Source organism: Gambusia affinis, linkage group LG03 (assembly GCF_019740435.1).
Source record: "Gambusia affinis linkage group LG03, SWU_Gaff_1.0, whole genome shotgun sequence".
NCBI lineage: Eukaryota > Metazoa > Chordata > Actinopteri > Cyprinodontiformes > Poeciliidae > Gambusia > Gambusia affinis.
Window position 1 is genome coordinate 27,684,226 of NC_057870.1, and position 21,880 is coordinate 27,706,105.

A 21,880-nucleotide genomic window follows, 5' to 3' on the forward strand; every position below is an offset into this window, starting at 1 on the left:
AGAAAAAAATGTGTAAACAAACAAAATTTATTTAAAACAGTTTCATGCTGTATAAAATTTCATGAGTTTATATTTCTGCATGAACTTCTGTAACTTAAATTACTAGCATTAGGTTAGCTTAGCGGCCTGGCTTTTTCTTAAATAAATAAAAAAAGAAATCAAAGACTTGTTCAAAAGCAGAGTGGGCGCATAACAGATGCAGGATACTCGCAAATCAAATAGGAGCGGCACAGACTACAACTTCAATGCATTTTAAAATCGATTTTTTAGCATTTTGAATCATTCAGGATTCCAAGGACTAGGAATTGTTCTCATGTGACGTCACACTTTCGTGAACTTTGTAACTGACCGAAATCTTGTAACTGACAGCAGTTGCTATGGAGTTGCTATGACAACAATAAACAAACCATAAGCTAGGAACTAGCTCTCCCCTCGTTCCTATCTAACATATTAACAATATTAGAACATTACAAATATTACTTGAGTACAATTTTGAAGTACTCTACCCACATTTGTGCAATAGTGATATTTACTGTATTACTTACTGCCGAACTAGCAAAATTAGCTTAGCTAATGTAGCTTTTATCTGCTAACTAAGATGGACATGTAGCTTACGTGCACGTTACTGCATGTATTTACTCTGCCAGCCACCAGAACCTCATTATTCACACGAAGAATTTGTAAGTCATTTACTAAACCTTTTAAATATTGATTGTATGTATCAGTGGATTTCAGGTGAAGCTCCTCCAGGGTGTATGCACTCTTCCTGTTCACTGAGAAGTTAACAGGGTCGTAGTATGAGATCGGAGGCAGCTTTTCCACATTGTCTAACGTATTTTCCTTCTCCGTCTCATATGGGTCGATCCTGACAGCAGCGACTTTTTTAAATGTATCTTTCTCTCGCGCATTGGTTAAGACGAGTGTCCACATATTTTCTCTTTCTTGGTCTCGAAGCCATTAGTCCGCTATGTATCGCGCTGCGTTTCCCCGCTAAGATTGCGCGGGTCACTTCCGGTTCAGAATGTGAACCGGATGTATGGGATACATTTTTTTTCTGGACCTCTACAAAGTACATTTCTTTCTCCTGCAGTACTTTAATCAGGTGTGCAGGTCAGATTGCATGTGTAATTAATATTTTTTTCATTTTTCTCCAGACTTATAAAATATGTTTTCTTTTTTTCTTGTACAGAATATAACAAAACATGTTCCAAATAATAATAAGTCCCGTTATATTAAAACAGTTATTCACAGAGCCAGTGTTTGTGTTGTGAAAATGTGTCAGTGAGTTTGAGTCAACCTGCAACTGAGTGTGGTGTATGTTGTTTCTTTCTGGGTCTTTCTGTGTGGGTGTATTCGTCACGTCAGAGATGATTAGATCTGCAGGCATTTCTTGCATTTCTGCAGAATAAACATGAAAACAACGTGGATTTCTTCCTTTTGTAGCATGTTATAAGGTGTGCAGCTCAGATGAGCTTTTTCTTTCATCCATCTGTGTTGCGTGTTTGGACATGCAGTTTTCTTTTTGCATCACAACTTTAAAACTAAAATTTTTTTTTTTCCATGCAGAATTGAACAAAACCTGTTGTCACTGGGCGAGAGGCGGGACACAGTCACGTTTTTTGACTGCAGTGTAAAAACACAAAAATATTACCAAGTATTTTTGATCTAATTTCTACTGCAAATAATTCAGTACACTTGAAATAAGACTAAACTAACTTACAAGTAACTTTTCAGAAAGATATAGGAGTTAAATGGTTCCTTAATATTGATGGAAAAGTGCTGGTTCCACTGGGAAATTATTTCACTTATAATATGGTAAAATGTCTTGAAAATTTTAAATGTCAGCTAAAATTCAGCAAGAAATATGAATTTGTTTTAAGTCAATAATATTGATTTTAAAAAAGTGCTAGTTCCACTGGCAGATTATTCAACTTCTAAAAACAATTTTTTTCCCCATGTTGTAACTCAATAATAAAGAATTATTTAGTTTCTATATATTGCTGAAAAGTGACTTACAAGTTTGTTTGGTCTGTTTTTGATTTGAGAAATAGAAATTAGACCAAAAATACTTTGCAAAATGTTGTCTTTTTGCAGCGCATGGACTTAGCATGAATGCATGAGTTTACTCAAGTTACTCCGACTTGTGTACACACATTGCAAAAAAATAAATAGAAGTAATAATCTTGCCAAGTGTTTTTGCCCTAGTGTGCAGAAAGGCAACAGGCTGAGAATTTAACCCAGAACCTTTTTGTTGCAAGGAAACGGTAGATGTAGCTGGTCCCTTTGAGTAAAGCGAGTGTTAGTTTTGAAAAACTGGTGAGGTTGAGTCAGCCTGCAGCTGAAGCACGGTGGTGGCTGCCTCTGTCCAAGCGACTGTATCTGTGGTTTTGCAATGTATGCTTTTCAGGTAAAATCAGATTAAATCTGCAGCTTGTTGCTCTAGAGCAGTGAAATTGATTTCTGTGCTGCTTTTGTGACATTTCCTCTGTAGAGCAGAAAGACTTTCTGCTGTTTTTGTTGAATCATCTCTGTAGGTCAGAGAATAAAGCTTGGACTTGTTTACATCTTTTTCTCTGTTGATTTTCTCACCCCCGCCTGAAGCTCAGTCTGCCTGAATTGTGGCTTTTGTCTCACGATCCGATTCGAGTTTTCTCACCTCAGCTCAAGATGTAACAGATGCTTTGCTGGGTTTTCGTAATCTCTCTTCTTCGTTGGTATAAATCTTGTCTGTATCTTTGTTTTGTGCCAAACCAAGCACGCGGAAGCAACCATCTCCCTACAGAGAAGCCTTTGATATTCTGACATGTTTGATCATGTCATTTCCTTTAAAGGCAATGCAATTCTTCTTTTGTTCCCTGCAGATTAATGATGACTAAATTGTTTTACCTGCTACCTGATGTTAAAGCTGCACTTTAGTTTTAATCTAAAGTGCTTATTTTTCTAGTGTTTTGTTTTCAAATGTTCCTTTTAGATATTTTTAGATAATTACCCCTCGTCTCTATTCTCCCATCGGGCAATTTTGCTTTTATCATCCATTACATGGTGGTAGTCATTCATGCCTCAGTGGAACATCATTATTGAATATGTTAGTTTTAGACTGTGTTGCAGGCTTTTGTTTTTAATCTTGGCAGTTAAATTGTAGTTCTGATCACTGCTTGTGTCAGTTAATTCTCATAAAACAAGTAATATTATTTACTTATTTATTATTAATCCCCTTTTTTCACTTCTGATCCCGGTACAGATATCTGACGTTTAGTACCGGATGATACTGATCCGATACACAAAACCAGTGCTGACTTAAACTTAAAACTTCTGGGTTTTTTTTTAAAAAAACACAATGTAGTGAATTACAAATGTATTTGATAACTCTGCTCACTTAAATACACCAATAGCTTCAAGTTTGGTCAAACATAAAAAACAACTTTAACTTGTTGTAACAAAACTGAAAATGACAAAAGCAATGTAAAAATAAACTGATTCAAAAAGTGAAATTAGGAATTCTGAATATGAGTTAAAATAAATAATAAAGCATGACATTGTTCAGAGCACAAAGGATAGACTTAAACTTAATAGCTCTGCCCTTATGGATCAGAAATGTTGTCACCAATACTTTCCTAAATACCTATTTTTTTCAATATCGTTATCGATACAGATATTAGTATGAGATTGATGCATCTCTAATATTATTTATTGGAGTCACATAATCAAAATTCAGTGCAGCAAATTATGAACCGATCAAAAAAAAAACACCATCTTCAATTATTATTATAATTATTGTTATAAAACATTTTTAGGGATGCATTGATATGAAAATTTGGGCCAATATTATCACACTGTTTCATTTAAACACCCCATAGCTGCATCACTATCATGAACACATGACCAAATAAAAACCAAATGGAAAACCTCCTCCAGAAACAAACAAGAAAATGGAAATAAACAGTTTAATATCAATCCAGTGTTACTTAGCTATGCTGATGTCAATATATTGTTAAACACAATATTTAATTTGAATATATATATTAATAATTTAAAAGAAAATACAGAAATGAAATAATTTGTATTTATTTACAATCCTGAAAAAAGCAAACAAATAAAAAATCCTGTCCAGAACACAAGACAATAGGCAGAAGCACAAGCTTGTGGTACCGTCACCTTTTTAAACATGCAGCATCATCAAAATCAAAACAACAGAATCTTTCTAAAACAAATCTCTAAGTCTGTAAACAAACTCAAAAAAGAGAACATATCCAAACCTTATTGTATTTGTTTAGCTACTTGTTTTTAGACATTTCTTTTAAATTTAAAAAGTGAAAATCAAAGTTTTATCTCCTCACAATAACTTTTCCCAACCTGGATGCCTCTAACTGAAACACTGAATAGTTCTTTTATTTTTTTGTAGAAAATATTAGGATTTATTATTCAGTTCTGTGCAGTAGGAGGATGTCTGATTATGGGTGTACTGGAGAAATCTGTGAATAAACTCATCTTTCATCTGTGAGTTATGACTGAAGTTCTGACTCAAAACCAAAATTGAAAACAGCAACCATTTAGGAGAGGCTGTGTTGTTTGCAAATAAAAAAACTTTTGTGGCCATAAATCCCAGATAAATGGTGCACTCGTAATGTTGGGTTCCTTCAGATTTACACGCAGCTGTTTGGCATTCAGCCCCACATCTACATCTTGGCATCCATGTTTCTTGTCGTTTCCAGCCCGTGAGTGAAGGCTGTTGTTGTTCCAACAGCACTTCAGGTGAAAACATAAAGCTACATTGTTGTAGGAAATGTTTCCTGACAGTAATGTCCGATAAATCTGTTCACATGGACGCTGTTGCCATCTCGTTCTCGAGCTCAGCTTGTCTCAGCCCCCACACCTGATTGTGTTTCTACTGACCTACATTCTTCTTTGGGGTTTAAAAACGTCTCCTGACCTCACTGCAGTCGGGTTGTTGTCGTAACGGGGTCAAATTGGGCGACGAGGTTGAAATAAAAAGGAGCTTCTCAGGAATCAGGAGGAAATAATTTAAGGCCTTCATCTGTATCTGAAACTTTTAGGTGAACATGATTGAGCTTTTTTGTTTTGATGTCGCATGAAATAATGTTGCATTTCTTCACTGCAAAAACATATCTAAGTATTTTAGTTTCTATTGCAAACTAGGGATGTGCCTATCCACTTTTTTCACTTCCGATACCGATATCTGATGTTTAGTATTAGCCGATACTGGAAAACAGCCCTGAATTGAGCTCACACATTTTTTTTCAACAGAGACATAAATGTACTGAATTACAAATTTATTTAATAACTCCATTTATGTAATATTTACATATTTTTCAGCCAACTAACCAACCAACCACTTACAAACCAAACCCAGTTGCCAACCAACTCCTCCCCATTAAATCAACTAACCAGTTTATAAAACCACAAACCAACCACTCGATCTACCTGCCAACAGATAACAGACTTGTACAACAGATGGTGTACAAATAAAACCAACTAATCAATTATCCGCTGACCGTTCGCTTCTAAATAACTCAACCAACAAACCAACCTACTTATTTACCTATCTTTCAACTAACCACTTACAAACCTAACCCATCTCCAAACCAACTGTCCACCAATAAACCTACCAACCTAGCTACCTTCCAACTGACTACTTACAAACCCAACTAATTGTCTACCAACCAACTACTCACGATAACTCAACCAACCAATTTATAAACCCACAAAGAGTAGACCTACCAATCAACCAACCAGTCTGAATTCCAATCAGCTACTGACCAACCAATCATCCACCCACTAACCAAACACAACCAGTCGACACAAACACTCACCAATAACAATTGGGCTCTGTTATTATTGGTTTTACTGTAAACTAATCTTGCTGAACAGACCAGTGTGTATAGGTAGAGGTGGATTTCTGTCTGTTTATAAAAGCTACCTGTCCTCAGTTGTTGTTTTCAGAACCAGCTGTGGTTCTGTACTGGAACAGCGTTGGTGGAGTTGCTCAGCAGTTCAGATAGAGTTCTGACATTTACTTTGGTCAGTGAATGCAGCTTTAGTCAGCGCTGAAGCTCTGTCCAGCTTCTCTGGCTGACTTGTAAATAAAATTCAATTATTATTCCATTCTATTGTTTTATTTCAGAAAAACTTTGACTTTGAGTGTTTTATATCTTTTATTTATTGCTCGTCGTTATGCAAAAATCTTCCACAGGCCCGAGTTTCTATATTAAAGATCAAAAAGTGGTTATGTAAATGTGACCACTGATAGACGGGTTTATGTTTCATGGTGTGTGACGGATATAAAGCAGTCTGGGGGGTCTGCAGACTTTAATTTAAGTAAAGAGTGTTCTCCTGATGAGGTCACATTTATATTTAACTGTTGGAAACTTGAGTGTTGGATTAATCAAACATTAAAAAAAAACCTTTTGAGTTTACTCCTTTAAGAGCACTTGAGAACAGATGTTTTAATGCAACTTTCAGCTAAAAACTGTGAACTTGGAATGACTTCAACCAGCTTTCACAAACCTCTCTGTTACATTGGTGATAAAACAGGCCTGTGCACCAAAAAAATTTAAATGTTTCCAGCTACTGATGCATGGAGATGTCAAGCTGTCATTTAGCTGTGAAGGAAATGGGTGGATGTCTGGAGACTCGTTGATAATGTTCGGTGAATATGCTCAGCAGTCGAAGAAACATTTTGTCAACAAATAATGAGCCCCTTCAGAGAAGTTTTTATTTTATTTTATGTTTTCAGGCGAAATAAATCTGCTTCCAATTTACCTGTGAAGATCTCAAAAAGTATGGGAATAGGGTTCAGAAACTCATTGCCAAGATGACAAAAAAAGGGGTGCAGATAGGAAAGCAAGGTTTTTATAATCAGACAAAAGACTATGATAACACAATATAGACTTTGGCAGCCAACAATGGCTCCAGGGTGTGGGAATCAGAGGGAATTGAAAAGGGAGTTGGCAGCAGCTGTACAGGTGGATGTTGAAGTGATTTGGGGAGGCAGAAACACACTGGAGACAATGTCTGGCAGGGAAGGAGTGCAAGAAGAAAGCAGACAATGGCACAGATGCAGAAATGATTGGTTTGCAGATGTTTGGTCTGATGCAGATGCATCAGAAGATTTAGTTTTCAGAAATGTACACAGAAGAAACTGCATTTGACCGTCTTTTGTTTACTACACTTACAGAAACAGAAATATTTTTGGTCTAGCTTTCAGTGCAAATATCTTAGTACACTTGAAATAACACAAAACTAATGTTGGTCAAGAAATAGGAACTTGTTTTAAATTAATAATTTCTTAATATTGATGAAAAATACGCGTTACACTTGTAAATTGTTAAATTAGATTACTGGATTATTGCACTTAATTCTAGTATGTCTTCATCCAAATTAAGGAATTATTGACTTAAAACAAGCTCTTGTATCTAGCTGGAAAGTTACTTCTGAGATAGTTTTGTCTTATTTAAAGTGTACTGAAATATTTGCAGTAGGTTTTTGTGTTTTTTTGCATGGCAGACTTTACCTAAATCAGCAGTTAAAATAAATGATACATGCATAAATGTCCTCAGGGAAACCCCCCCCCCCCCAAAAAAAAAACCCCAGTGCAAGCAGAGTTTATTGTCTGTTTAAAGAAATGGTCACCACGTTCCCTGCCTTGGTGACCGTTACCAGGTTGCCTCACAGCTGAGCTGCATGTGTTTCTCACTCGGCTGCAGTTGGCATGAGAAAGCTTTTTTTTAAATGCCAGGACCTTGGAGGAGAACCTGAAAGGCTCCGCTGGCTGTAATAATAGCTGGGAATAAATCCAGAAGCTATTTGGCGGCTCAGACCAGCAGATTTCTCTCTCTGCTGCGCTTTGCGTGTGAACGAGGCGCTGCTTTCTGTAAGAAACTCTGTCTGCAGCCGAGCTGGTCTCTAGATCAGTGAAGAAAACCAAAACCAACAAAACATCTTCTTATGCTGCTGAAAATTAGATCCTATTAACCCTTTAACTGCCATAAGGACGCCGGTGTCCCCATTGACCCATTGACCTGCATGTGACAGTCTTTGGGGTGATAGTTAAAGGGTTAATCTCTTTTGCTAGAATTGTTAGCTGTGAACCAGATTTCTCCTTATGCCCATTTTCATTCCTGAATCACATTTAATCACAGAGTATCAGGTTTTATTGGTGTAAATTTATCTTAGCATACTGCAGTGATTCAGTGTTTGATTTGTTTGGTGGCATTTTTCTGGTCAGACTACTAAGAATTTGTTCTCCATCGTGTATATATCTCTAATAAAAACAGTTTGTGATTTTGATTTCCTCAGTTTCGCCTGCAGGGGGCTCTGTGGTGCACATAAACTTTCTCTGCCAAGTCACCTGTTTTACCTTCTAGTGCAGGGGTGAGCTCTCCTGGTCCTGAAGGGCCGGTCTCCTGCAACTTTTAGATGTATCTCTACTTCAACACACCTGAGTCAAATAATGAGGTCATTAGCAGGACTCTGGAGAACCTGACTGCACTTGGGAGGTGATTCAGCTGTTGGATTCAGGCGTGTTGGACCAGGGAGACATCTAAGAGTTGCAGGACACCGACCCTCCAGGACCAGGAGTGCCCACCCCTGTGTTGTACTCATCCATGAAAAGTGTGAAGTTTGCTTTGCACTACAATCGCAGCAGAAGACAGTACACCGTAAATAATATTTTAAAGCAGTCTCCACTTTTAGTGTTTCTCCCACAAAAAATCTAGTGAAAAAGGTGAAATTAGTGGAAAATTTAACATGTCAGATATGGAAAACCTCCAAATTAAAACCACTACTTTTACTGGTGTGTTATAGGTCTGACCTGCAGATTCAGATTTTCTTTCTTAAAACTGAAATTAAAATAAAAATTATTTTAAGTTATATTTGATATATACAACTGAAAATAATATTATTCTACATTATTATGCTATAAAATGGCACAACGTGCCTGGAAAATGCATAATGCTGCCCTGTTAAGGATGAGCAGGAGGTAGATTGGGTTGTGAGGATATGGGTGAGACAGAAAATGGAAAAAAAGCATAACATCTTTTTGTTTTGATTGGACTTATTGATTATTTAGCTTGTAGTTTATTTTAATGTTGTTCTGGTTGTTGTGGATTGAAACTGAGTAACCAAAGTCATTTAAAGAACCTTTTAAACGCCTCTAGGAAGCATCAAGAACCATTAGTAAAGACTAGGACTGGGATAAAACTATTGGTTGGCGCTGAAACTCTGAAATATGTTGACGTAATGGAAAGGCTCCTTCATAAGCCAAACATGTAATCTTTTATCTTCCTGTTTGTTGTTAGTTTAAAAATGATCTGAGTATTGATACAGTTTATGGATTTGTTCTGTTTGGTCCAGATGAACCCAAATCAGAGGTGTTCAGAGTTTCATCTTCCTTGTGGTAAATTATTAGATATTTTTCTGATTAAAACCAGTTGTTGTGATCCATTGTTGTCGTACCGGTGCTGCTATACGAGTTCACGGAGACGATGTTGCAGAACTGGACCAACCACCTCATGTATTCTGTGGTAAATTCCTCTGTTTGTGTAATAAGGAAGTCCCCAGCATTACATTGCCTCATCTGAAGCTTTCGCTTTCCTCCTCGGCTCATTCAGCGTGTTTTAATGCATTTCCCTGTTTGTGTTGTTGCTACTGGGACGGTTTGACAACCTCAACAGGAGGTTTCAGTTCTCCTCTGACCCAAAATGGACCGGCTCGGAGGGCTTCTCTCAAACCGCCTGCTGTCTTCTGGGAACAAGTTAATTTTTTCCAGTGTTGCTCTTTGTGTTGTTGACACAGCTGGTAAAGTAAACACACACGAGCCGAGCGGCCGTGGGGCTTCGGCCAATCTGTGACGAGGGGAGTGGGGTCTCTGATGGGCTTTAGACCCGGCACCGCGTGGATCCAGGACTGATTGGACTCATTATGTGGTGCTGGGCCCGGTGGAGCTGTGGGTCTCTGGCCCGGATTGGAGCCTGCTGCTGGGACAGAGAGGATTATTACCATCCAGTCCAGAGATCAGACACACAGGTTGGATGTTTTCCTTTGATTTTCTAAACAGAACCACTGGATCTTTCACCTACTTATATTAGCTGGAGCAGTGTTTGTTTGTCTAAGAAGCTCTTGATGCACCATGAACCAGAGAAAATGGTACGGCACCATTCTTTCATTCCAAATACGTTGCTTCTTTTAGGGTGATTTTGATGATTTAATCCAAGAGTGTCCAAACCTTTGGTCACATCGAATTGGGTGGGCATTTATCATTTATTGTTTATTATGAAAGGATTTTTTATTTATCTTCTCAATAAGTTGCAATTATTAATGATAAACGAAAAGAAATGTTATAAGAGCACCAATAAAGATCTGTAAATTCATAAATATGATTAAATTAAGTTATTAAGTGCAGTTTAGTGATTATAAATCATATTTTATTAAGTAAATGGAGTTCTAAATGTTGTAAGTGGAAATATTTTTCAAGAACAATAATTGTGTTTGCAAGCATAGCCATACAGTCAAATAAAAAATAAGTAATAAACAGCAATACTGCAAATGAAATAAGATCCTGTCCATATTGCCCATCTCCAATCAAATGTACTTGCAGGCCAAAAAAAAGAAGAAAATAAAATAAGATCAAGTTATTAAAATAGTCAGATTTTATTTTTTGTATCAAAGGGACGTTATTCATTCTAGATCCAAAACATAAAAAGCATTTCAGACGAATAAAAATAAAGGTTTCAAATCTTTTTTGGGGGCTCGATTGAACAAATTTATTCTCGGTATAAAAACCGGATTTTTGTAACTTTTTGATATGCTTAGCTAAGTTAAAAAATAATAATGATAAAGGCAGATTTGGATGGAAATGGCTATACTTAGTATAAAAGCTTGGTTATAAAAAGATGTACACTTTGTGTTCTTAGCATTTTCCATTGTGAGAAAATTATTGGGACAAATTTGTATTATTGTAGAATTGCAATTGGGGGCCACAAATGGTCCCCGGGCCACACCTTGGACACCCCTGGTTTAATCTGTTTGTATATTTTTACGCTGATTGTAACATCTAATCTGAGTCATCCTGAACACATCGTTTCTAAGCTCTGGTTCTCGGGACACGCTGTCCTGCATGTTTCACATGTTTCGGCGCTTCATCACAGCCGATTCTCCATCAGTTTCTGAGAAACCTGTTAACCACCAAACAATGTGAACTAGGTGCGTTTCAAAGCAGGGAAGCATCTGAAACATTCAGGATGTTGGCTCACAAGTTCCAGATGTTACAGAAACAACAGCCTCCATGTTTGTTGCAAGGCTTTCTGTTAGCATTAGCTGTTTATAGAGCAATGGTCGACCAGAAAACTCCTGTGGTTTTTTAGAGATAAGGAAAAGAAAACTGGAAAGTCTTGTATTTTGTTGCATGTTTAGGTCAGAAATGTTAATCCAGACTTTAATCAAACAGGTATTTTACCGGCGACTTCAGCAGGTAAACCTTGCAGAGAGGGCTGGATTTATATCAGGAAATTTCAGTGCAATTTATTACTTCCAGCTCTCTCTGGGACCTTTAGCATCTGGGTCAGCTGTGTGATTCTCCTGAATATCTTATCAGCATGTAAACTGTATATTCATGGCAACTGGAAATAATGACCTACACATATTGGATTGCAAACAGCACTTTGTGATAGATTCTCATGTATTTCTGTTGCCTGTGGGACATCTGAGGAGCTGGATGTGTTCTCCAGTCCATAAAACGCCCAGGTCTGATCGAAAAACCAGCCACTGAGTTTCTTTAGGCTTTTAATAATAAAGGCCAAACACAGCAGCCAGCAGTGAAAGTGGTTTTTATCAGGGAGGAAAGCTAACCGGAACATAAAACTTCACCATATTGAATGGATTCTCACAGGAAACGTGGGCAGCATTTGGACAAACTACATAAAATAATTTTCCATCAGACATTTTGTTTCTTTTTTTCCATATGAATAACACAGATGTTTATAAACTGGTTTGATTAGCAATTTCTACACACAATCCTCATACCTAAAAAAAAAAAATCCCTGTCAAGCTATCAGCATGTAGGAGTTATGCATGAAGCAGAACTACTGACAAAATTGCAACTTTTTTACACTGAACAAAGGATTTGGCCACACAAAAATAACAGCAAGCAGTGAAAAGTAACTATGGTCGTCTTTCTTCCCATGTGGTGTAATTGCCTGAAGGCTGGTGGGAAAAGTACAAAACAGTCTGTAACTATAAAAACTATAAGAGTCATCAGGGGATTTGCTTGGGTTTAAGCAAACTATAAAATCAATTATGTCAACATTTCTCACTTTTTTTCCTCTTAAACTGAAGTTAGACTCTCGATCAGACTGACTGACCGTTATATAACACCGGTGTTGAGCTGAAACATCTGTAGTGTATCAAAGAGGATACAACAAGGTGTGATAGTGGAGCAGACTTCAGTGTTTAACTATTTAAAACTCTTGCTTTTTAACACAAACAAAACAAAATTATGAGCCACAATTCATTTTAAAAATCATTTTGAAAGTATTTTTGGCACTTGCTGTATAGACATGTTGCTTGTTATTGTTTACATCCGGAAATTTCTTGCATGCGTACAACGCTAGAGGGCAGGAAGACTATAAATAGTAGAACAACTTTGCATGGAGATGCAGGTTTTATTAATTTAGTTCAAAGGAAAAAAATCACGCAGAAAACTGTTGACAAATAACTCAAAACCACTCATATTATACTTTATTTCTCAAAGTCAAGCTAGCTTAGCTGACCTTCTTCCCTCTCATTCGCTATTTTGTTTTATTATGATTTTTTTCCTGACCTTGCTGACAATTTGACAGCTAAAACCACTGGTAGTCATTGTTAGCAAGGAGCTTTTTTCCCTCTGCCTGGCATCACATTGCAACTTGTCTAAGAAACTACTTTGAAAATGCTGAAAACGACTCAGATTCTTGATCAAGTTTAGGCAGCAGCTCCTGCATCTATCTGTCTGAAGAGCTAACTGATCTCTGTGTCTGAAACACAACAATGGCCGTCTTCACAACAATACTTTTATCCCATTTACTGTCACTCCAGCGCTGTGGCTTCACGGCGACACGAAGCGGCTCAGACGGCTGACCTCAGCGGTTTGTTGCTGTGAGGAGCTGTCAGTCTGAGACGGCAGGACGGGCGGCTCGCCAACACACTGTCTCTGCCTGAATTATGTTCTTTTACAGACATCAGACTCATAACAGCAAGACGCCCCGGCAAAATGTTGTAATAGTCTTATTACTTTATGAATTAGCAGCCAAACACAGAGCATTACACGTTCTGATTGGTGCTGAATCATCAGTGTCTGTGCTTAAGGTGACTTATTATGGTTTCTCAAATTGGTTAGCATACATTTTTGGTTGATGCAAAACATGTTCATTACATTTCTTGCTCAAAATCATTCTTAAATATGGGGTTTTAGTCCCATCTAGTAATAATTGTATATTACTACAATAATTCTTCCAACTTTAAGTGTATGACAGAATATCAGTTAGATTCAAACAAAAAGGCGTACATTTCCACCGCTGGAAGTGTACGGTTATTTTGAGTTCCTTTCATAATGAGCTGTTTTAGGGCTTTTTCCCCTTTAAATCTGAATCAGCTGCTGCTGCTGGCCACGCCCCCAACTCTCACACAGCTGAAAATGGCTGCAAACAAATGCGCAATTATTCAACGGTGCATTTTTGACAAGCAGAGTTGCACCTCCTGCACAACCAACAAGAATGCGGCTGAATGTTTAGTCAGCAACAAAACAATTGCCTGTTCCAGCAGCCATTGTACAGCACATATTGCTGTAGCTTTGCTTGAGTTGTTGGGTAACCAGCCAATACTGATGTTAGCAAAAAGTATTCGAATTGATCCAAAATATTGATAATGATAAGTCAGTATCAATATTGGATAAATCCTAGCATGATGAGATGGATACTTTTACATTTACTCTTGAAATTTTGTTTTTTATTGTTTTATAGATTCTCAATCTACCAAAAAAAATTATTTTGATTTGCTCACACATAATTGTTTATACTTCGTTTATTTAGGAAACGCACAATAGTTCTTCTATTTATTCTGTTTATTGTGGATATTTGTCATTAAAGTATTTAACAGATACATATAAACTTCCAAATTTTTAACAAAATCATTAAAAAAAAAAGAAGTTTGATATATATTTTACTTTAAAAAAAATATCAGTACTGGTACAATATCAGCGATACAGGAAGAGAGGATTTAATTACTGAAGTTTTAGGCTTGAATTTAATTCTTGTTGAATTTAAATAGTCGTTATGGTCCCTGTTTTCATAAGTTAATTTCTGTGTTGTTCTCTCCAGCTGTTTGCCCTTTTTTCTCGGTGTCCTATAACTCTGCAGTTTATCTGGGAGACTCATCGGCTTTTTTATTGGCAACAGATTTATGTTTTTTGTGGAGCTCTTGAGCTTGGCAGCGGCCCCAGTTTAACCACGGCTCTTCACCAGAGGGGTACTGTGCCTTGTTAAATGGCACCCTAATAATCAAAAGTAAACTTTCCGAGTCGTTCAGTGTCACCAGGACAAGAATAACTTCCTGATGTCACTGCCCTGATTTCCATTTTAACCCCGCCGGAATGGGAATCTTTCACCAGATGCGTGTCTGCTGGTTTTGGATCCGCCCTGCTTCCGTACTCGGATGTTTTTCCTTCCTAATTCTCTCACAGCTGTGTCGAAGCGTTTCTGTTCCTCAGAGAGCAACAAATCATGTCAGAGCAGCAACGCAATGGCATGCTCTGGTATCGATTTCCAGCAGATGGAATAAGAACTTCACTTAAATCGCAGCAGAAGGAAAGTTGAACTTTTGGTTCTCCTCTGAGAGATTTTCGGGATATTAGTGTCCATCATGCTTAGCCAAAACTTTTTCTGGAAGCCAACGCGTTCATTATCTTTACTTTAAGTTCTCAGTGATTTGTTTTGAAGATAAAATTTTTTTAGTACTACAGCTAACGATTAATCGATTATTGTGCCGATTAATTGATTAGTCAGATTTTAAAAATTGCCAAGTGCTGCAGATTTTTCATTTAATACTTGAGCTTATTTTAGACAATGATAAAAATATGCAAAAATCCAAATAAATAAGTAATTCAAATATTTTATTGCCAAAGATGCAGTGAAACAGCATTCCTTTAGTCTACGCTTGATCGTTTGGAGCAATGGATGCAGTGCTAAAAGAAAAACTACAAAATAAATTATCTATGGAGAATTTTTTCTCAACCAATCATTTAATTGGATGCAAAAGGTGCTTAGAAGAACTGACCAAATTTGAGCCATGTGAAGCTAACAATGCAACTTGTGGAGTTCTGGGTAGAATATATTTACACACAGAGAATTTATTTTTTATCTAAAATTTAAAACTACATATTGTTTGTACAGTTTTGGCTTAACTACAGCTCTTAGTATGTTAATTTGTTCAGCAAATTTGCCCTTAGTTAAAGATTAATCCATTTACTAAATTAGTTGACGATTAATTTGAATAACTAATTAATCCCAATTAATCTGATTGTTTTGTTCAGGGTTTTTCATGAAGGTTGGAAGTCATAGCTAATTTCCAACAACCATTTTCTATAATATCAAATTTTAAATCAATTTGGTAATCTATGAAAAAAATGTAAAAAGTTAAATTAAGATGCTTTTTCTTGAATGCAAGACCTTTTGCAGAAATATGAGTTTGAATAAGTCAAGTACTTCCTGATCAGCTTCACGCAGATGTTTGAGGTTGCACATCTGCAGAGTCTCAGTGGGTTGTTTCATGCTGAGCTGCAATAATGAAGCACAGATGGTTTTAGAGGAATCATTGGGTCACACTGACATCTGCTGTGACATTCCTGGTTGTATTCTCTGTTCGGATTTCAGGAGTTTATCGTACGTTTTTGGTTAATCTGTTGGAATATGTCAGATTTTTGCTCTTTGTGTCACCCATCGAGGTCTTAAAGATCGGAAACGCGGCTTTTTGAAGGGACCCGGATGTTGGACAGATTCCTTTTTAGTTTTTGTCGCTGTTGGATAAAAACCTCAGATCTCCAAAAGTGTACATTTTAAGGAAATGGAGAATTCATAGTGTTTAGTCAAAGTCTCATACTTTTTGTTTCATTGTGACAGGAAAACAAATCCAGATATGACAATGCACTGGACTCCTCCAGAGTTTAGGGACAACAATGACCCATAAACATTTGAAACCTCTATAATAATGCTCATGAGCATTATTATATATGCATGAAAAGGCACAGTGGAAACTGTCTTGTTGGGAATCTTTCAATGTCTCCCAATTCCAATTATTAGTGTTTTTAGTGTTTCTATTCAAACGCTAGAGGAAGAGACAGTGTAAACAAATATAACTTTTATTGAAAACAATTGTATGACAATTCATCAGTTTATGTTTAAACAAAACATGTTTGTGCGTAAAATTCTGCAACTTAAATTACCAGAATTAGATCAGCTTAGCTGCCTGGCTTTTTCTCAGTTGAATCAATTTAAAATTCCCAGGATTGGAATTTATGTTTTTTATTTTCTTTTTTAATGAAAACTTGGATACATCCCATTGAGAGCTGATAAACTTATTGTGAATAAAATTGCTTTAATATTGCTAGTAAGTAATATCTGAGGTATCTGCTATCTTAACAAGGTTTTGATGCTGCTTTTCAAAGATAAAGGATAAAAGTCATTTGCATAGAAATCAATGTAAGACACACTTTTTCTCTTCAGAAATTCAGGTTTTGTTTTCTTAGATAACAGAAGGAATGCATTTTGGAAATGTATACTTTTCCAGGACTACTCATTTATTGTTGGTTTCCTTTTCTTTTTATACTTGGAGCCGTTTCTGTACGTCACTGAATACCTCCAGGCTTTTCCAGCCATTTGTTTTCTGCTGCTGATTAAAAACAGACTTAAATTGATTTGAGCTGCTAATCAACTAAATAGCTTTACAGCCATCTAATTCAGTTGATGGATAGTTTTGTTAGTGGGAGCCTAATGGGATGTTTTCCTCCCTTTGTCCACCAGGAGGCAGTGTTGGATCCTAAATCCACTGAAGCTCCTGTTCTATGAATCTAAAAAAAGCAACATTTTGCAGTGGAAGAGCAAATAATACAGAGTGTGAGTCATGTTTTTGCTTTTCCTGTCAGTTTTGTCCAGCTAATCTTGATGAACGAGGTTTTTCTTCTGTTCTTAAATGTCTCTTGGCATTAAACCAGTTTTAAAGTTGGTATTAAGTCGCTTTGTTTCCAAAGTTTTGCCACCTACACACAGTTTGTTTCCATTTCTTTAGATGTAGCTACAAAAAAATTAAGTTTTCAGTTTGGGAATACTTAAAGTAGAAGGTCTAAAAACAGAACATTTTTGAAGTACTATATGAAGACCTTTGGATGCATTCCTGCTGAAGCACGTCTTATTGTTGGAGCTGAAGTCCTGCTTTCCGTTAAGCTGTTATTTTTGGTGCTTGTCACAATTTCAACTAAAAAAATGGGAAGAAATTGTGTCTTTTTTTTGTCAGACTGGAGAGAAAAAACAGATTAAAGTCTGAAAATGGAGAACGCCTGAAGTACACAGGAAATTGGGGTCATTTTATAGTAAAAATTAACTTTTAGTTTAGGAAATTAAAGAAACAGATCTTTAATAATTGATTAAAAATATATTTTTAAAAATTGTATCCTGGTTTCAATTTTTATTTTGTAGAATATGAAGATTTAAAGATTTAAGTTGTATTTTTCCACTAGATTTGTGTGTTAAATCATCAGTATCTTACATCAGAACTAGACTGACTCAGCTTAGATAAAATAAGCTGATAAAAAAATTAAATAAACATTTATTTTAAAATATATAAATAAACAGATGCAATCTAAAAACAATAATTATGGAAACTTAAGGCCAATTTAATTGAGTTTTTTCCTGGAAGATTACATTTGGATGTTTTTGTAGACTAACATCAGATTTATTTTGTGCGCACACAAACATATTTCAGTGAACGTGTAAAGAAGAGTTTTGTTTTTTTTACCAGAGTGTTTCAATAAAAAAGAGCAGTTTATCCTGGCTGACATTTTTAATGTTTGCAGATGGTTGAGCTGCTCTTGTTTCAGTGTAAATATGGGATTTGAGGCTGAAAGCAGGAACTTTAAACTGTACTTGAGTTTGTTTTCTTTTCCCATACTGTCCTGCTGCCATAGTGAGAGCAGAAACAACACAAGACCATCATTTCCCAGAGGCGTGACATGAGAATGGAGGAGTTAATGGTGCCTTCAGGGACACCTCCGAGACCTCCACTTCACATCACCCAAGCTAGTTTTTTGGAATGGAACTTCACAGAAAAATTGACAGCTAAAAGATAATTTATTTTAACTAGAGTGTAAGTGTTTTTAGTATTTTAAAAGGTTTACTTTTAAAATTATTTTAAATTAGGTTATATTTTTTTTGCTAATTTATCCTATTAGTTGTTTGTAATTAGTGTTCTTTATTTTAAAATACTGATTTCTTCTTGCTGTAGCATGTATGTAAATATTATTCTAGTAATGTGTAAACATGATAGAAACGCACGTTTTGTTCAACATTTTAATTTTTAATTGGCTTTACTAATGAATTTACATTTGTAACAAATTATTTTTATTTGGGGAATTGTAATGTAAATTAATGCATTTATTCAATTTTAAAAGGCTTTTTATGGGTTTTGGCATAATTTCATCTATTTACTTTGTTAATGTAGTTCCATTTTGTCACCTCCCCCAAATAATGGCCTAAGCCTCCTTGAAGCCAAAAGATGATTTCGGCAAAAAAAAACCCCAAAACAAAACAGAAACAACTTTTGGCAAAAAATAATTGGCCATTATTTTAGGAAAGTTACAATTTGTTTTTAGTTGTTTTTATTTCTTTAAGATATTTGTTAGTTTTAAAGGATTTTTATGGAGTTTTGATATAAATATATTTATTAGGAAATAGGGAAAATAATATCAAGTTAAAACTTAGTATTTTGTTTTTGATTTTTTTTTTTTTTTAAGTAATTGCTGCATTTTGTATTTTTAGATAATTAAACATAAAATGTGAAAGTCACGGAATTAATTCAGAAAAGTTGAAAACATACAAAAAATATAAAAAATGATAATCTACTACAAAACTTATTAAACATGGCGATTACGTTCCAGCCGGTGGTTTTGAGTTGTTTCCTTGCCGAGATCTCGTGTTTCCCACGTTCGTGAAGTCCTCTTGAGGCAGTGGGCGGAGCTTATCGTGAGTCACGCTGATCCTGAACGCCCCAGACCGCAGGATGATCCAGCAGAGCTGATTTACCGTCAGACGGAGCCGAAGCAGCTGCCGCGCTTCTCTTTGGACCAAAAATCCCAGAACCTACTAAAAAACAAAGCAAGCCTGCGGATAAAGATGCTTCTTCCGCCGCTGTGACCCGCCGACCCACCGCCGAGCCTCCATGGTCTTTTCCCCGGCGATGCTAACCGAGGCGGGCAGCGTCAAGCAGGGACAGCTGCTCGAGATGTTCGACTCGTCGTGGAAGGTTCGGAGCATTTGGGACGGGGTGAAGCTGGAGGTGGTGGAGGACCGCAGCCCAGTGGTCCTGCACAGCTTCACCCATCTGGACCCGGACCTGCCCTTGGTCGAGGTGAGGAAGAGGAGGAAAAAGAGACTCCGGTCCTCTAGAGTAGCTGGTTCTGATTGTTGTGACTGGGAGAACTGAGAGTTAGTGGGTCTGAATTTGACTTTTTAGGTTAATTTAAACAAACAAACAAAAAAAAGCATGTGATTTTTGCTTTTTCTGGCTGCGATTTATGCACTTTTATGTTTTCCACCATGAGATGCTCTGATTGTCTTGAGGTTTTGGTATAACAGGACAGTAATAAATAATAGCAGATCATAAATACAGCTGCTCCTGCGCTGGCACAGGCCTACAGTTACAGCATGACTTGCTTTTCTGCAGCTTTCGCCCTTGTGGTTCTCTCCCTGCTCTGCTCTCAGTCATTCAGTTAAACCACAGCTGAAAGCCCCCTGCAGCTGCATCCCTCAAATGTCACCAAACTTGCAGGTTCTTTTTACATTCACAGTGAAATATAGGTCAGATCTACTGTTTGAGTCTAGTTGTTTTGAAATATTTGTACTCTAAAGGTGAGGAGTAATGTTTAGGGGAACTCCAAGTCAGCTCTGACCTTCTCTCTGCATTCACCAGGTATTGTTGTTAAAAATGATCAGTAGAAATAGAAATTATGAACATTTCCCACTCAAAAACTCAGCATTTTAACCTGCTCAATATGTTTGCTCTTGAACCTGAAACAAAATATAGGTTCTAAATTTTTACTGTTAGTTCCTCATTAAAAAGTGTGTGTGTATATATATATATATATATATATATATATATATATATATATATATATATATATATATATATATATATATATATATATATATATATATATATATATATATATATATATATATATATATAGTAATATTTAAGAAATATATATTACAATAAAAAATACAGTTTTTAAAAATTATTTTGAGAAAAATATGTATTTTTAAAAAATTATGAGAGAGATCTGCATTATATTATCCTGTCAATTGGCTTAACTTTTATATTTACTGGTGCGGATCTCTGGTCTACAGCTGATGCAAAATGACAATTTGATAACAGAAAGATATTACAGTCCTCAAAGCCGCCTTATAGAGGTTTCTCCCTTTATTTTGATTATTTGATTCTAAACCTGAAGATCAGTTGGTTTTTGATTTGCCGGTAATTGGCCGCCTGATGTGTCGATCTGTTTTCGCGCCTCCTGTGGCTCCATGTGTTGGTCTGCTGGAGAAAACCCATGTAAGCAGACATAAATCCATCCAGAAAATTCCCAGCTTTAATTACAGGGATCAGCTGCTGCAAAGTGATTAACGATGAACGAAAAGTAAACAAACAAAGCCTGTGTTAATATTTGAGTTTACAAAATAATCAGCTTGTATTTAATGCATGAAAACAGCAATTATAGTGACAGCTGCTAGATAATATAGCACGTTATTACACTTATGATAGTTTGTTTTTAAACCTGATCAATAAACTTAAGCAAATCTGTAGACTGATCACTTGCTAGATTTATTATTAGTTGTCTGATAAACATCCTTAATTAACTAAATAGTGTCTCTTTTTGCTGTAAAACGATAACATTATATTGATATTTGCTCTGGTTCAGCAAATAGTATTACCTAAAATATGGTAAAGGGTGGAGCTCTTTTAGTTTCTGAAGATATGGCTCCACTTAAAAGGCTGTTCAAAAGAAAAATAAAACAATAAGAAAGCTTTATGTGTCGGGGGTAAAATAAAATAAAATAAAAACATGACATGACGGGTTGAAAGATGCACTACAGGTTATGATGGTCCAGGTGTTATTAATCAAAAGTAAATAAATGGGTTTGATTTAAGTGGTCTCTGCTTCAGCAGTTTTGCAGCTTTCTGGAAGTTTGTTCCAGATTAAAGGAGCATAAAAACTCAATGCTGCTTCTCCATTTATGGTTCTGAGGATTGGACTAGAACCAGTTGAAACAATAACAGGTTTTTAAAGTGCCTTAGTGCTTAGCAATTTAATGATTCATAAACCAACAACAGCATTTTAAAGTCTATTCTCTGAGCTACAGGGACAGTAGAACTGGGGTGATGTGCTCCATCTTCCTGGTTTTAGTCAGAACACCAGCAGCAGCTGTTATTTTTTTTTTTTAGGCAGATCTGTGAAGATGCTGTTGCAGTAATCAACGTGACTAAAGATAAACACATGAATGAGTTTCTCTTATGCTGAGACATTAGTCCTCTAAACCTGGAAATGTTCTTCAGGTGATAGAAG

The 21,880-nt window shown here is 36.3% G+C and overlaps 1 protein-coding gene across 7 annotated transcripts in view; it reads left to right on the forward strand.

The window, feature by feature from the left end:
• Positions 1 to 21,880, forward strand: part of LOC122828206 (ral guanine nucleotide dissociation stimulator-like) — a 59,061-nt gene that overhangs the window by 10,535 nt on the left and 26,646 nt on the right. The window contains exon 1 of one of the 7 annotated variants that reach the window (XM_044111559.1): positions 436 to 680. The exons of 2 other annotated variants lie outside the window; for them this stretch is intronic. In XM_044111559.1, the coding sequence (XP_043967494.1) occupies positions 630 to 680 (51 nt within the window). In that variant the 5' untranslated portion in view covers positions 436 to 629. Of the gene's footprint in view, positions 1 to 435; positions 681 to 9,698; positions 10,045 to 19,225; positions 19,666 to 21,880 lie in introns of those variants that run through there. 4 more of the 7 variants (XM_044111557.1, XM_044111556.1, XM_044111554.1 and 1 more) reach the window with 4 other exon arrangements.